The 16,905-nt window shown below is 41.6% G+C and overlaps 1 protein-coding gene across 5 annotated transcripts in view; it reads right to left on the bottom strand.

Moving 5' to 3' along the window:
- The window catches only part of GABRA4 (gamma-aminobutyric acid type A receptor subunit alpha4), a 415,701-nt gene that overhangs the window by 161,381 nt on the left and 237,415 nt on the right, over positions 1-16,905 (bottom strand). For 4 of the 5 annotated variants that reach the window (XM_069201699.1, XM_069201704.1, XM_069201709.1 and 1 more), the window contains one exon: positions 8,695-8,847. The exons of the other annotated variant lie outside the window; for it this stretch is intronic. In XM_069201699.1, coding sequence (XP_069057800.1) covers positions 8,695-8,847 — 153 coding nt within the window. The remainder of the gene's footprint in view (positions 1-8,694; positions 8,848-16,905) is intronic. 5 annotated transcript variants of the gene reach the window in all.

Here is a 16,905-nt window from a genome sequence, read left to right as displayed (position 1 = left end):
GTCGTTGGCCCTGGCGGTCCATGACCGCCAGGGTCAGAATGACCCCCTGTATGTATTGTCAATTTGACTCAAAGTCCTGAACTTACCTATGCAAAGCACCTTTCATTTAATGTACTTACCTGCAAACTGAATCTTGTGGTTTTAGAAATAAATTAACAAAAAATATGTTATAAAAACCTATTGGTCAGGAGTTAAGTCATTGAGTGTGTGTTTTTTCTATTGCTTGTGTGTGTACAAGAAATGCTTAACACTACCCTCTGATGAGCCTAACTGCTCGACCACACTACCACAAATAGAACATTAGTATTTTCTATTATTGCCTCTGTCAAGCCTCTGGGGAACCCCTGGACTCTGTGCACACTATATTTCATTTTGATATAGTGTATACAGAGCCAGCTACCTACAGCTATGTCAAGCCATTATCCACTGGATTATAACTTTTTGCCTCTATTGCACTGCTTTTTTTCCCAATGACAAGTAGAGCTCCATTGGGGCAGTGGCATGCTACCTACTACACCTGCTTAACTACAGAACATGTCATACTGTGATAAAAACTCCGAAATTTATGCTTCTCTAAAGTCAAAATCTTCCAGACCCAAGGATTTCTGGCAGCCGCTTAGAGACTACTTTCTCACAATGGACCACACACTTGAGCAAGTAGATATGGACTAATGGATTTGTGTACGGATCTTAGCCCTTTGGTTAGCTTTTTACAAGGTTGTCCTGGTCTACCCAATCTGTGATGTTCCCACTAATTGCTCTCCTCTATTTCTCATTTTATCTGTTATTTTTTTACTGCGAATCTTGTACTGGTGTGTTTTTTCTTATCCACTTCTCCATCGCCCCCTTTGCTCATCCAACATTATTTTTACCATTTATGTGTTCAATGAGTGTTGAAGGTCCTAGGATTCAATTTTAGTGACTTTCTTGTTCTTTTTCTCTGTAACCAAAAATTGATAAATAAAGTTTTTTTAAAGTGTATGACAATTTTACCATGTTTAAAAGGAAGAGCACAAGTACTTTACTGGTTAACAGGAGAAAAGTGTGCAGGGTTCAATGGCCAACAAAAACAGGTTCAGCTAAAAAAGCCAAAAACATGGGCGAATGCCATTCAAAAGATGGTCATTGCAAACGGGAATGTATGCTATATAAAGAAAACCAATTCCATGAAAAAATGTTGTACATCTTTTTCTTGATATATATCCAGACCAAAGTAATAACTTACTAAATGAAAGATGTATCCTGGATAGGATGATACCATAATAAAAAATTAAAACTATTGAATAAAATCTCAAAGAACCGCTATTGTACGAAGATCACTTCAAGGTATTAGATGACATTGAGAGGATGGATGACTGTGAGAATGGACAGATGAATAAATGGATGGCTGAAGGATTGAATTAATGAATGATTTTGAGGGTGAAAATCGGATCAACAGGCTGAATGAATGGAGGATGTGTGGATGAACATCAATGAGCATGTCGCTAAATGGAAGTGTAAGGATGAATGAGATTTTGAATGTGTAATGGAAATAGCAAAAGGACCAATGAAAGGATGGATAAAAACGTAGGAATCAATAACTCAAATAATGAAAACATGTAAGGAAATTAATAGATAAAATTAAGTGTGCGTTAGGATGGAAAGATAAATTAATAAAGGAATACATTGACGTAAGGATTGCTGAGTGAGTTAATGGCATTTTAATTGGATAGATGAATTAATATGACTTAATTAAAAAAATGGGGACCAGCAGACATTGATTGATTGGTATTTCCTGACACCTTTTTGCCAAACACGGACAACTTCTATGCACCAATGGACAGCTGAGAAAGAAAAACTGAACTGGTCCAGTAGTCCGATAAGAAGTTGCAAGAAGAGGAATTTCCACATGCAGTTTGCATACACACAATTATCGGTTAGCTGGTGTCCTTCTGTCAACATTTTCCAATACAAACCAGAAACTCTGGCCTCTAAAACTGCGTTGCGAAAGCACTGCATTGAACCCGTACTTGATTATTTTCCCCATTTGACCCTCTGCAAAGGGAGAGGGAATGAATATATGCTCTCACCTGACATGAAACATCCTGCCCTATCCTCTCCTTCCTCCCGGCCATCTCCCGCGTCTTCACATCACACACAGAACACCCAAAATCTGAAAAATGCATGTGGTATTCCATTTATTAAATGCAGGTCTGCACAGGTATACCCCATTACAAGATGGGTAACGACGAATAGGAGAAATTGTGTGCAGAGTCTTGCTGGTTATAGAAATTTCAAGCTGCCCAGAATCTTCACACAGAACTCTTCATTACACGTAACCTAGGCTTTAGAGGCACACTAATCTACCAATTGTAGCCAGATTGGTACTTTGCATAATTCTGTGGTGTAGGCCTCGTCACTGCCAGACACACAACTCCAATCAGGTGTATTCACAGCCCAGTGTACATTGGCCAGTATTTAGAAAGCAGCTAAATCAGTCATGCCCATTCCAGGTGAGGTTCTTGAGGTGCAAGCTTCCTTAATGTGTGTGGTCGCCACAGTGAGTTTTCCACTTTAATGCCATCAGGCTGGATTACCTTTCCCAGAATGCTGCAATGGAACAGGGCATGCAGTGAACGTGGTCACATAATCTGCTGCTTCACATCAATTAAATGATCAACATGGCCTACACTTCCATTTAATGTACTGTAAGGCAGCTGAAAAGATGCTGCAGCTGAGATAAATTAGTGTATTTATGTTATGAATCAATGGGAAAGGATAGTGCAGCAAAGATTTTTCATGCTTGAAGCTCTTTCGAAGCAGAGCTTCCGTTGGGGGTGCTTGAGATTGGCATGCTCTTGCTTGCTTTCTAACTCTTTTGTAACAAGCTGAAGTCCAGTGTCATGGGCATGTTCTTTCAGGCATATGACAACAAGTGCTTCTTAAAGCTCTCATCACTTCTGCAGCTTTGAACATTGCCAATGTACGGACAGGCTTCATCTGAGTTGTGATCAACACACAGAAAAACATTCTATTTCAACAATCTCAAAGTGAGTGTTTTAGGAAATAATTAAAAGACTGGTGCGCTTCATTGAACAACAGTTCTTGGGGAAATCTAAATTCTATAGCCAAACCTAAAAATGTCTCATAAACTCTTCAAATAGTTGGAATTAATTAAATGAGAGAAAATGGGCAAAATCCCTGAATATTTGTTAAATTAAAAAAAATTGTATGCACATATTACAACTCATTTGTTTTTTCAGGGTGAATGTGGGAGATGGGAAGGCTCACTGTGTTTGCAAGAAGTAGGCCAGGTACAACTTGTCCTACCATGGCAGGTGGCCTGGCACTGCTCTATAAAATTACTCTGGTAGAAGCATATACAAGCTGTGTCGTAGAGGTTGACTGGCATGAGCGGGACTCACTGAGTGCTTTAATTTGAGAGGCTCGGTTTGATGAAGACTTTGTTTGCATTTGGGAGTACTGCGGACCCTGTAATGTGTTAGAAACTTGGGCCCTCATTATGAGTCTGGCAGTCGTAAGACAGCCAGAATAGCTGTGGTGGTCGGACCACCACATTATGGCAGTGGCAGAGCCACCACAGTCCGACCGCCGACACCGCCTTGTTGCTGCCAGATTATGACTCCCCAATCCGCCAGCCTTTTCATGGGAGTTGGACTGCCATGGAAAGGCTGGCAGAACTGCACATGCATTTGGCATTTAGAATGTGCAGTGTAGGGGCCCCCATGGAAAGCCCCGTCTCGCATTCCACTGCACGCATTACGGGGAGTGGAAAGCGTGGCGGGTGTTGCTGCACTGCCACATTGCCGCCGGCTCGATTACGAGCCAGCATCAATATTAAGGCCCTGTTTCCTGTGGGAAATTTGTAATAGGGCCAGCAGTGTTCTGGCCGCACTGGCGGTCAGATGGCAATACGACTTTGGCGGGCAGTCGCTGCCGCCCGCCAAACTCGTTATGAGGGCTAGTGTCTCCAGTTGACAGTTATGTGTACCTTGACCAAGTAGGGACCACAATCTAGTGAGGGTAAGTCAGCAGAACTCCTTAAATTAACCTTTGCTCAACACCTGGTAGCTTGGCACAGAGCAATCGGGCCTTACTTAACAGGCAATGTGTAAAGTATCTGTGCAACACCGAAATTACAGCAACACAGTGAAGAAACCACAAAAAGACTCAATGCCAATTTAGAAAAATCGATAATATTTATCTGATTATATCAAAACCAAAATGACAAATATCTAATAAGTAGATCCTGAGAAATGCAATTTTAACGATTTTGGTAAAAATATCACATAGAAGGGCAAAGCGCTAACAGTAGTTATCTGGTCACGCTGGACCGAGACAAAGTGACAAGTTCAGGCTGACCATTATGAAGAGCTGACTGGCTACAGGTAACCTTTTTGGCCCGCCGAACATAGTACCTTAAATCCTGGTGTGAGGTCTGTGCAGCCATGATTTGTGAGGGTTCAAATCGTGCAGCATTGGTTCCGAGAAGCTGAGCGGTGAGGCTCTGCAGGACTTGGCGTCCCTTTGCATTGGTCCCAGGGAGCTGTGCAGTAAGGCATTGTCGGGCTTGCCGTTGCTTCACGTCGATCCCGGGGAGTTGTGTAGTGAGGCTTTGTAGGGCTTGGGATCGCTGTGAGTTGGTTCTGATGGGCTGGCAGCTGTGCAGCAAGGCATTGTGGGGCTTCATGTTGCCCGATGTCTATTCCAGTGAAGTTGGCAGCTGTGCAGCGAGGCTTTGAGGGGCTTTGCATTGCTTCACATTGCTTTGTGGTGGTTCTGATGAAAACCACAGAAGGCAGAGCACCTTAGTCCCACTTCCCAGGGTCCAGGACTGTTGTGGCACCACTTGGCAGGGTAGACTCACAGATGGCAGAGTCCAGGTGCAGTAGCAGTTGAGTTGAAGCCAGTCGTTGATGTATCAGAGACTGAGAACAGGGGGCAAGCTAACAAGCCCTTGGAGATGTTGAGGTTCAAGGATGTAGAGAGCAAGTCCAGTCCCTCTCACCACAGGCAAGGAGCAGCAGGCCAACACAACCAAGCAGGTAGCAAAGTGACAGTACCTCCTACAGCACAGCAAGCAGTAGGCCAATGGAGCAATGCAGTTGCGGAGTGGCAGTCCCTCCTGGCAGCACAGCAGTCCTTCCTAACAGAGTGTCCTTGGTTCCAGTAGAGATCTAATTTTCTGGAGTTTGGGGTCCATTATTTACACATTGGTGTCCTGGTCCTGGAAGGTGGGAGAAGCTTCCAGAGTCCGACTTTTGAAATGAAATGTACAGATGCCCTGCACCTCCCCTGTCCTGGCTCCAAGCTGTCTGGAATGACAATACAGGGTTGTTAAGCCCCATTGCGGTTGAAGAGGACAGGTCTATTCAGGTGTAATTGAGGCAATGTTAAGCTACGCTACGCATAAAGCCAGTTAAATGCTCATTAAGAGTCATTAAGGCCCATCAAGTCACACCTAATTTCCCACTGTGTGTGGCTGCCTAGAGGGAATTAGGGGTAGGCAAAGAATTCCGTTCCACTGGTGGAGTTCACAGACTTTTCCCCACTCCGCACAGTGTTCTGAAAAACTCCACGATGCGGAGTGGAGTTTTTTCTCTCTGGTGGTTCGCTAATGCTAAGTTGGCATGCAAGAGATATCACTAAGTTGGTGAGCACAAGCAAGATTTCTCAATGCAGGCAGTTGCAGCAGATTGAGGATTCTGAATGTGGGTAGTAGCAGCTCGCGTTGAGGAAGCTGTCGCTCAAGTAGAAAATCTACCTGAGCGGGAGAAAGAACTTAGCGATCTATGGCACTCCACGTGATGCCATTTCTACTGATTTTACAGTGCAGAAGAAACTTCTGATGCTAAAAATCAGCACGAGCATCGTGATTTAGCCACACTCTACAGTTCGCGGAACTCCACGTAGCGTGGCAAAGTTTTTTTCGGCACTTTGAGGAGTTTAACTCTGCCCAGGCCTTGAGGGAATGTACAGAGCCCAGCTGTCACCCAACCCAGACATGTATTCAGAGGAAGGCAGAGGCACAGAATAGTTAAAGCCAGAAAATGCCAACCATCTAAAAGTGCCATTTTCAGACTTTCAATTTAAGGTCTGACTTCACCATAAGTTGTGATTAGAAATTGTGAGTCCAAAGACACCAAACTCCACATTCTATCTTTTCCCAATTGGAAGGCATACTTTAAAGATGTTTTAAGGTAATCGCAATGTTATCCTATGGGAGAGATAGGCCTTGTAATAATGAAAAAACAATTGAGTAGTTTCACTACCTAGACATGTTGAACTTAAAAGTGCATATCCAACTTTTTAAATACCCTGCCCTTGGGGCTAACTAGGGCATACATTAGGGGTGACTTACATGTAATAAAAAGGAAGGTTTGGGCCTGGTGAGTGGGTACACTTGCCGGATCGACATGGCGGTTTAAAACTGCTCGTACAGGCCTTGCAGTAGCAGGAATGAGACATGTTTGAAAGGCTACTGTAGTGGGTGACACAATCAGTGCTGCAGGCCCACTAGTAGTATTTAATTTACAGGCCCTGGGCATATGTAGTGCAATTTACTAGGGACTTACAAGTAAACTAAATATTCCAAACAGGTGCAACCCAAATATACCATGCTTAGAGGAAAGAGCACATTCACTTTAGCATTTTTAACAGTGGCAAAGTGCCCAGAGTCCTAAAAACGAACGAAAACTGGTTTAGAAAAAAATAGGAGTACGGCAAAAGGTTTGGGCATGACCCTGCAAAAAGGGCCATTTCCAGCATAATGGCAGAGTGAACTAAATTCATTGATTAGCACACCAGTCCATATCTACCAGCTGCAGAAATTGGGGCAAAAAAATGCATGAAGTATTGCTGGGTATTTCTGAATGCGAAGCTTTGAGGCCAATAAACATGAAATTCAGAATATTATACATTTGACTCAAGAACAAGGCCATTTCCCATAAGCCCTCGAAGTAAACCATGATTAACCACTACAAAACAACCTAAATGGCAAGATTCACAAACTCAAAAAGCTTTCTCTCCTTGCCAAAATCATGGATACATTTTTTGATACTCAGTTTGGGAACATTAATCCTGTAAATCAGCTAGTGATACTACATAAATCTGCATTCAGATTCGATCACTGTAGTGAACTGTCATGACTCCTTTTTACAAAATCCTCTTTCACACCTTATGTAATAGGGTGGAAATCAAACAAATGGTACTGAATTTGTTCAAAGCATATATGTCCAACATAGGCAATACATTCAAACTGTTAATTCCATATAAGCTCCCTAGCTGTTCCATCTGGAGTACAACACAGAGGCATTATCTCCTTTATATTCTTCAGGCTATATGTTGAATCTTTGGCGAGATATTCTCCAAAGCGGGTTTTAACTTCCACAATTATCCAGAAGGTACACTGATGTATCTGACGGTTGATGGCACAGCTAAAACTAGCACCCAGGTCCAATGCCTATCCACTATCAGCTTTGGAAGTAGAAGATGAAACTTACATTTAAACACAAAATCCTAAGGGGGTTATACAGAGTTTGGTGGATGCAATACATTACCATTAGAGTGGTTTGGCAACAGTAGGTTGAACGCAGGGTTATTAAGATTTTGGAAGATATGGGATATTGCCTAAAATTGGTGTATGTCATGTATTTGTATGCAATAAATAATGTGGAAGGGCCATTCTCCATTTTTTGGCAGATGTCATTCAGGTAACAAATAGCCACCTGGCTTCCCCCTACTATTTCCAAACATCTCTAAGGCCTTCCTTCAAGACTAGACTGCTAAACTACAGGTTATAAACTTCTTCCCCTAAATTGTTAATCTTACTCTCTAGACTTTACATTAGACGTATCTCTTAATGTTGACCTCCACATCAAGCAAATCGAGAAAAATCAGATTCCAATTACACTGCTCTGTAACACTAGACTCTTCGTCCGGACAAAATCTGCCACACAGACACTGGCAATATATTCCATAGAATATTGGAAGATTATGTTAATAGGCAATTCCAAGTCCCCATTAGCAACTCTCGAAGCGGTGCTTCACTCCAAAACCTGGCTAATCTCTGATAAGCGCAGTACAACTGTAAGGCACCCGTCCTATAATATGCAGCACTATAAGATCACAAAACGAAGGTAAATATCACTTACTAAAACGGGTTACTATTTTTATTTTCACCTGCGCGCCTTTGCCACTCCAAGTCAGAACTTGTTTAAGGTAACATTAAAAAAATATATTTAATCTTTCTTTGATACCACACTGCAGAGCTGGTCAGCGACTGTAAGCACAATGCTGTGTACGGATATACAACAACATTTTCCTTGGACATTTTTAGAAAAACATTCAGACAAGACCTTCAGCTCTGAAGTTTTAACACTTTTGGAATACGGGTTCTTACGTTAAGAGGCAAACGGCCACGATCGTCAATATGAACATAGAGTTTAAAGTTATCACGTGTATTTTTGTAAAGCATATTAAATTCTTTATTGTACAAATGTCACCTACCCTGATCGCTTTCCTATCAGTAAAAACGTGGAAAGGCGCCTAATATTGTATGATTTTAATAGAATATATGGCTTTCAAAATGTAACAGAAGGCACACACAAGTTGAAGGCAGCTACACATTACTTCCTTCCTAGCGTCAGAACACATTAAAGACAAATGCATGCGTGAAACATAAATGTGGTTTACCAAAGACAGTCCTCGCTGGAACAGATTCTTTATTGATCCAAAATGATACTTGTGAGAGAATGACTGTCATGATGCAGGGGATATAGGTTTGGATCATGAAATAACCCATTTTACGTCTGAGGTGGAAGTAAACTGTCATCACAACGTATTCCCCTAAGAAAGAAACAGCAATATATATTTAAAATAAAGCAGCATTTGCTTTTTTTCGGTCCATCTACATAATGTATTTAGCTCTTCCTGACACAACTTGAGAAGCAAAACACATTCTGAAATGCCAATCAATTTGACAGACCAAAAGTCGCAGAGGAGGAACAAATGGAGGTACCATTAGCAGAATTACGCGCAGAGTTTGAGGAACTAAAACACTGGCTGGTAGGTGCCGTAGAAGATATTAACTGCTTTCAAGTTTATTTATGAACTCCTCAGATTCTCCACTAAAACCTTCAGGAATACTCTTAGAAAGGTTACAAAGATCTGAGGTCAAATGCATTTCGGGTGAGCTGCCTGGGCACTGACATCTAGCATGCACGCCATTAGTAAAACAGTAAAACAGCACCCCTCATTTCCACCCCCCACCGACCCCCCAGCACCTTGTGACCCTCACGGGTGAGTAGCACGCTTTATAAAACATTTTTTGATTTGATTTGATTAGTCAGCCGACAGGAGTGCCATTCAAACAAGGATAGCAAGATAGACATCCCCTTTCTCTACTAAGGTAGGTTGTTTTAACCTGTGGTCCGAGGGCTCCTGGGGTACTGTGAAGCCTACTCAGGGGTCTGCCACTGCTCAGAAAATTAAAACAAATATTACCACATTAATAAAGTGTATATAACGAAGCAAAATGTAAAATAGAAATTTTTGAAACTTTCAGCAAATGTTAAGAAATTTAAAGCTACGAATTAAGGTGGTATCCTCAGATTTATTTGTGGGATAGTGCAAGTGTTTCAAACAGAATATAATCTAGGGTGGGTTGCCTTAATTTGGAAAAGCTCCTGTTAAAATTAAGTTTCGTTTTTACATTTATTTGTGAATTAAATAAAACATTTCATCCTTTGGGCATTGTTCTGTGATTCAAATCATCAGCATTGCTTAGGCTGGGGTCCCTCGCTTCCAGTAATGACTCAGTAGGGGTCCCCGGGTTCCAATAATTATTAAGTGGGGTCCCCAAAATCCAGTAATGATTAGGCAGGGGTCCACAGAAATAAAAAATTTAAAAACCACTGGTCTAAATATTTAACATTCTGTACAATTCTAAATTTGTATGTTCTAACAAGGCTGCCCCACCTAACATCACATTTATCTTCTGAAAACTACATTCATTTTTCTTCTGAAAACTTCATTCAATCATTACCCATTTTATCTCATATTTGGTTCTTTATCTCAAACATGCAATGTACACAAACAGCAAACCTTTTAATATCGGAATTGTAAAACAGTCTAAAAAACGGAATTGTAGAAATAATAAATATCTGAGAACAATGATAACGCATGTACAATTACCTAATCACTAACTGATTATCTGAGTAAATTATCGCCATATTTTTCAGGATTGATTCATTTTATCACCCTCTGATGATACCAACATTTGTGGAGGAATACGTTCTTCATTTTTACAACCCATTCTTAAAATGAAGGTGCAGTGGAAAATGTCCAGAACGCTATAATGTTGGAGGGGCCACCAGGACGGAAATGAAAAGCAATTTTTTTTGTTGGAATTCAATCTGCGCTTTCTTTTCATTTAATACAAAATAATATCTTCGCAGGTGGTGTTAACTTTAAATACAAGGACACTGCATAAAAGCTAACAATGTTTGAACATAATTTTTGCATCTCAAGGCATTTCTAAAACCTGCCGATGGTGCAACCGATTTAGTCGTCATAGCTTCAATGTCTGCTTTAATTCTTTGAGGAGTGTTTCAGTATGAAGTGAAGGAATCTTTAAAATATTTGGAGTGTACATCAGTTTTTATGAAACTGTGACTATTACCTTATTTCTGACTTTCTCTGGACGTCTTGCTGAACTTTATCAGGTTAAATAGATCTGGGATGTTCAGATTGTTGATCCTCAACGAAAGGAGCGATTTTTAAAATGATTTACTATTTGTTGTTAGGCAGCGAATTTGTGTCAGGACAGCTGCTAAATTATTGACTTACAAATCTGGTAGTAGTCCCCCACTTTCTTTTAGTAGCTTTAAAATTCTCAACTTAATTTGTGTTTTTTTGGCACCAAATACACGTGGATAAAATGCAATAAATTTTTGTTCAAAAGTGATTGTTTTGAAACAGGATATCAAGATAAACAAGAATAGGAATAACAGCAAAATTGACATCTTTACAGAGTATAGGCATCCAATTTTGGAAAGTGGTAATTTTTCACATAGCTGCAATTGATATCTCACTTTAACTATGAAAGGCTTATAAATCGATTCATAGAGGGTGAAAGAAATGGGATATCTGGTTGGCAGTCAGCTTGCACTCTGTCCAAGCAGGGGCCCTCACTCTAGTCAGGGTAAGGGCAATTACCACCTAGGATGACCCCTGCTCACCCCCTTTGGTAGCTTTGCACAAGCAGTCAGGCTTATCTCAGAGGCAATGTGTAATGCATGTGTACCAACTCACGAGTAATACAGTGAAAACACACAAAATGGACACAGCACCAGTTTAGAAGAATAGGCAAAATTTATCTGAGTAAAACAAGACCAGAATGACAAAAATCCAACATACACAAGCAAAGTTATGAATTTAATAAACTTCAATATAGCACTGAGAAACACAAATTCTTCAATTTGGTGGTGTCATGACATCGTGATGGAGTAATTCCCAACAATCTGACCCCAATGATGCCAGTCACAGAGTCGCACAGACCCACAGGTACTGTACCTTGTGAAAATGAGGAAACAAGCCCGTGCACTGAGACTAGGATGAAGGAAGCGCTGGATCCGGTGTGACATCGGTTCTAGGGCTGCAGAGCAAAGGAGCAGAGGCACTGGTGCAAGGCATCGGGTCCTTGCTGCAGAGCAGTGGAGATGAGGCGGTGTCAGTGCAAAGCGTTGGTTCCTTGCACTCTCGGTGGGGTTGATGTCTTGTGGTCAAGACGCGGTGGAACAACCTCACCGGGTCGCGGTCCCGCCACAAGGCTGCAGGTGCTGCGGCAGAGTCAGGTGTAATTGACATCAATGACACAAACACTTCGAAACTTACGGAGTCGTGGACTTCAGTGCGGCTGCATCAGTCCTGCGGGGTTGGTCGGGGTCGTCGCACTCCAGCGGGGACCACGGCTTCAGTTGCAGGCAGTGGCACAGGATCAGGCAGCCGTGTCAGTCAGGGCTTCATCTGAAGTCGGTGCACTTGTCTTTTCTTGGTTTTTCACCAGCTTCTCCTTTCAAGGGTCCGGGACTGGATTAGGCACCACTTGGCAGGGTATGAGTTTCAGCAAGAGAGTCAAGGTATTGGCAGAGGAAGTATTTGATGGCCATGAGACTTCAGAACAAGGGGCAAGCTCAGTCCAAGCCCTCGGAGGAACTTCACAAGCAGGATACACAGGAAAGTCCAGTCTTGCCCCCTCTAAGGTAGAAGCAGTAACTGCAAGCTAACCTAGCAAAGCACACACAGCAGAGGGGCAGCCCTAATCCTCCTCCAGCTCTCCAGCTCTTCTCCTTGGCAGAGGTTCCTCTTGATCCAGAAGTGTTCTAAAAATCTGGGGTTTTGGGTCCACTACTTATACCCCTTTCTGCCTTTGAAGTAGGCAAACTTCAAAGCAAAGCCTCTATCCAGACACACTATAGCAGCACAAAAGGATGATGGACTGAGTGCTGAACAATGCAAACACTCACCCCCAGTCACAGATCTGGGTTTAATCCATTGTTCTTTTGCTCACCATGCCACCCCAGTTTGGACCCAGCCATATACAAATCAGTCTTAACCCTGTTTCTCAAGGAAACAGTCCAGCCCAAACTGCCACGCCAGGTCCTCATTGGACCGGAAACAAACATCCTGGGACCGGTTTCAGGGTATCACCCTTCATCAGCCAGGCTAGTTTCAATCCAGTGGCACAGTGAGCACGGGACCCACATCTGGGCATACCCTTCCCACTTAGGACAACTTTAGCAACACAAAAGGATGATGGACGGAGTGCTGAACAATGCAAACACTCACCCCCAGTCACAGATCTTGGTTTAATCCATTGTTCTTTTGCTCACCATGCCACCCCAGTTTGGATCCAGCCATATGCAAATCAGTCCTGAGCCTGTTTCTCAGGGAAACAGTCCAGCCTGAATTGCCAACCCAGGTCCTCACTGGACCGGAAACAAGTATCCTGGGACTGGTTTCAGGGTATCACCCTTCATCAGCCAGGCTAGTTTCAATCCAGTGGCACAGTGAGAACGGGACCCACATCTGGGCATATCCTTCCCACTTAGGACAACTTTAGCAACACAAAAGGATGATGGACGGAGTGCTGAATAATGCATACTCTCACCCCCAGTCACAGATCTGGGTTTAATCCATTGTTCCTTTGCTCACCATGCCACCCCAGTTTGGACCCATCCATATGCAAATCAGTCTTGACCTTGTTTCTCAAGGAAACAGTCCAGTCCGAACTGCCAAGCCAGGACCTCACTGGACCGGAAACAAGCATCCTGGGACCGGTTTCAGGGTCCAGACACACACCAGGGGGTTGGAGACTGCCTTGGGTGCGGACAGGCACAGCCCTTTATGGTATGTCAGCTCCACCCTCCCCATTCTAGCCCAGGAGACTCATCAGGATATGCAGTCTACACCCCAGCTCCTTTTGTGTCACTGTCTAGAGGGATTTCACAGCAGCCCAACTGTCAGTCTGACCTAGACGTGGAATACACAAGCAGGCAGAGGCATAGAATGGTTAAGCAAGAAAATGCCCACTTTCTAAAAGTGGCATTTTCAAACTGACTATCTAAAAACCACCTTTACCAAAATATGTATTTTTAAATTGTGAGTTCAGAGACCCCAAACTCCACATCTCTCTCTGCTCCCAATGGAAAACTGCATTTAAAAGATATTAAAAGGCAGTCCACATGTTAACTTATGAGAGAGATGGCCTTACAACAGTGAAAACCGAATTTGCCAGTATTTTACTGTCAGGACATGTAAAACACATCAGCACAGGTCCTACCTTTAACATACACTGCACTTTGCCCACGAGGTTACCTAGGGCCTACCTTAGGGGTGCCTTACATGTACAAAAAGGAAAGGTTTGGGCCTGGCAAGTGGGTACACTTGCCATGTCAAATTGGCAGTTTAAAACTGCACACACAGACACTGCAGTGGCAAGTCGGAGCCATGTTTACAGGGCCACTCATGTGGGTGGCACAATCAGTGCTGCAGACCCACTACTAGAATTTGATTTACAGGCCGTGGGCACCTCTAGTACACTCTACTATGGATTTACTAGAAAATCAAATATACCAATCATGGAAAAGCCAATTACAAATACAGTTTACACAGAGAGCGCCAGCACTTCATCACTGGTCAGAAGTGGAAAGTGCCCAGAATACCAAAATACATCAAAAACAAAGTCCAGCACACAGTCAAAACACTGAAAGCAGAGACAAAAAGACAGGGCAGACTAGTCCAAGGATGCCAGGTCTAACAGAGGGTATTAGGATTGTGAGAAAAATTGATCGCTAAACAGCGCTTTGGCCTACTAATATATTGATTTTAGGTTATTTGGTAATGCTCCTTGTGCTCAGTTAAATAATAGCACTTTGTTTTTTTACATTATTATATGGCATTTGCCTAAGTTCAAATAAATTTAGATTAAATGTTGATACTTTCTAATGCATTTATGATGTTACTGGGTTCTGCTTTTACAAACGTGCAATATTGCATGCATAAAGTTTGGATTGGTTTGATACTGGGGAGCCCTCAGATGTAAATTACCCCGAGTGTGATAAATAAGGCAAAAAGCACCGGCAACATACGACACCAGCGTTGCATGCCTCCTTTAGGAATTGCTAGACCTGACTACATGTTATTAACTATGATTTGGTTTGGAAACATTTTATACAAACCCTGGTCAACTAGGAAGAAAACTTGAATTCATCCAGTATGTCAAACAGAAATCGCCAGTTAACCAGGTTGCACAGCTTCTCTGCATAGAGTAAAATCACTGCTACTGGTATCCTATTGCATTGGGCTTCAGCCATATAAGCATTAGCACCTAGTTGTCTTCTCAGTGTGAAACAGATCTGATCATAGTGGATTAATTGAGGGACACCCATTAGTAAGCAATTAGTAATCATTTTTGTCAAGATTTAATAATCTGTGTTCACCAATATTATGGTATGCTAAGATTTATGCTCCGGTGCTACTTTCCTTGGCTTGAAGAAGCTTACTACTACACTGCTGCCAAAAGACTTGGAGATTTAGCACCTTGTAGAACTGAGTTAAAAAGAGCAATTAGAGAGTGTTGTGAGTTCATTTTACAATGTTTCTAACATTTAGAAATAAATCTATACCTGTGGCTTTCCCATTAGCTAATTTACATATTTTCTCCTTCTGTTTGCTTTGTGTGATGGGTTTTAATACCTGAACATCAGGCCGAACTGAGGGAGCAAAGAATATAGTCTATCCATGCTATTGTTAGTAGGACCTTCTTTATTAATAATTTAAATTTAATCCATAAAAATATGCCTGGAATACAGCTCAATCCTTAATGACATGATTCTGGCTTGGATCTCATACTGCTGCTACATCCTTTATGGCTGGTCCTCTCCTTTGCTGACTAGGACAAAAAAAATGTTTTTTCTCTCTCCTCAGATATTAAATGTGGATATGTATTTCTTTATAAACCACTTCCCCTTGTCGTTAGTAATCCTATACGGCTGCATGTGAGGCCTCAAAGGCCTCATAATTTGATTTATTTGGAGACGTTATGTAGGTGTGTGTTGGATGTAACTGCAGTTTACCCAGCTTGTATCTTTCTAATTGATTTTGGGAAGCATTTATGAAAACACAGATCCTCCGTATAACTGCCTCAAAGGCTTCCCAAACAATCAACCACTTATTGTAAATAAAGAAAATCTTAATTTCAGTACTGACATTCTGTATATTGTCTTGTGATTAAAGTACGATTTTGTTGAGTCTTCAGCAGCTCTCTGATCATAAGTCTGGTCTTTTCATTTGATGCTGAGGGTACTCAGTAAGCGAGTAGAAAAACAAGGTGGTAAATAGTTAATTGTTACTTACTAGAGACTATTAGAAATTAAAAAGTAATCAATACAGAAGGATAATTTGTACCTGCCCAAGATACATGAAAATAATTCCCCTTGAGAGCTGACTTGTCCCTAAGGATCAGGGACATCTAAAACTTTATAAATGTAATTTAATACTAAGTTGGTGAGGTTTTTTTGTTCTATGGTCTATTTGGATTAATGGAATCCAGAAGATGTTGGGTAGGAAACTGAAATCACCTCCAGTGACATGAAACCCCTTTTGCCAATTAATTTGCCAGCCTTGAATATAGAGCTTGTCATCACTAAAAATTGGGCTTTAATAGGATGCTAGGTTACTCTTTAGTGGACCAGATTTATGTGAAACTGAAGGGGGGGGGTACTTTTTAGGTCAGCATTCTGTCAAATTATTACTGCAATGTCCCTTATTGTAGCCAAATATGATGAATAAAACATTTTGGTAAACCAGTCACACTTGGATTTATACTCAAACCCCTAAACCAAACATGTTTCTTAAATGAGCATTACTGAAAGATATTTTGTCTTCAACCAATTGAATGCAGCGCAGTGCTAATGGTTATTATTTAAGTGATTGATGTTAAGGATATTAAGATTTAATATTGATTTTTAAGGGGCTTTCATAATTTGTCATGGTCTGTAAATGTTATCAGTAGTCTTTTTGTTTTGCAACAACTTTTTTTCTATTTCCCCATGATCTGATTTGTGACCAACAATCATAGTCTGCCCGTATACCATTATCCTCCACCTCTACAACTTGTTTCCAATCCCACTAATGAAATTAATTCAGTCCCTGCTGTAACACTTAATACTTAGTCATAGTAATTTTATGACTGTGGAGACTCCACACATAAAAAGATAGGCCTGTTCTAAAGTCTCCGCCCGACTGCAAAGCCTCTGGACTGCAAAGCCTCTGCAGTTACTAAATTACTATTAGTAAAATTAAACTTGTCATTTGTATAAAAAAGATAGTAAACTTACAAAG

The sequence above is a fragment of the Pleurodeles waltl genome, chromosome 1_2 (assembly GCF_031143425.1).
Source record: "Pleurodeles waltl isolate 20211129_DDA chromosome 1_2, aPleWal1.hap1.20221129, whole genome shotgun sequence".
NCBI lineage: Eukaryota > Metazoa > Chordata > Amphibia > Caudata > Salamandridae > Pleurodeles > Pleurodeles waltl.
This window is presented reverse-complemented; position numbering and strand designations above follow the sequence as displayed.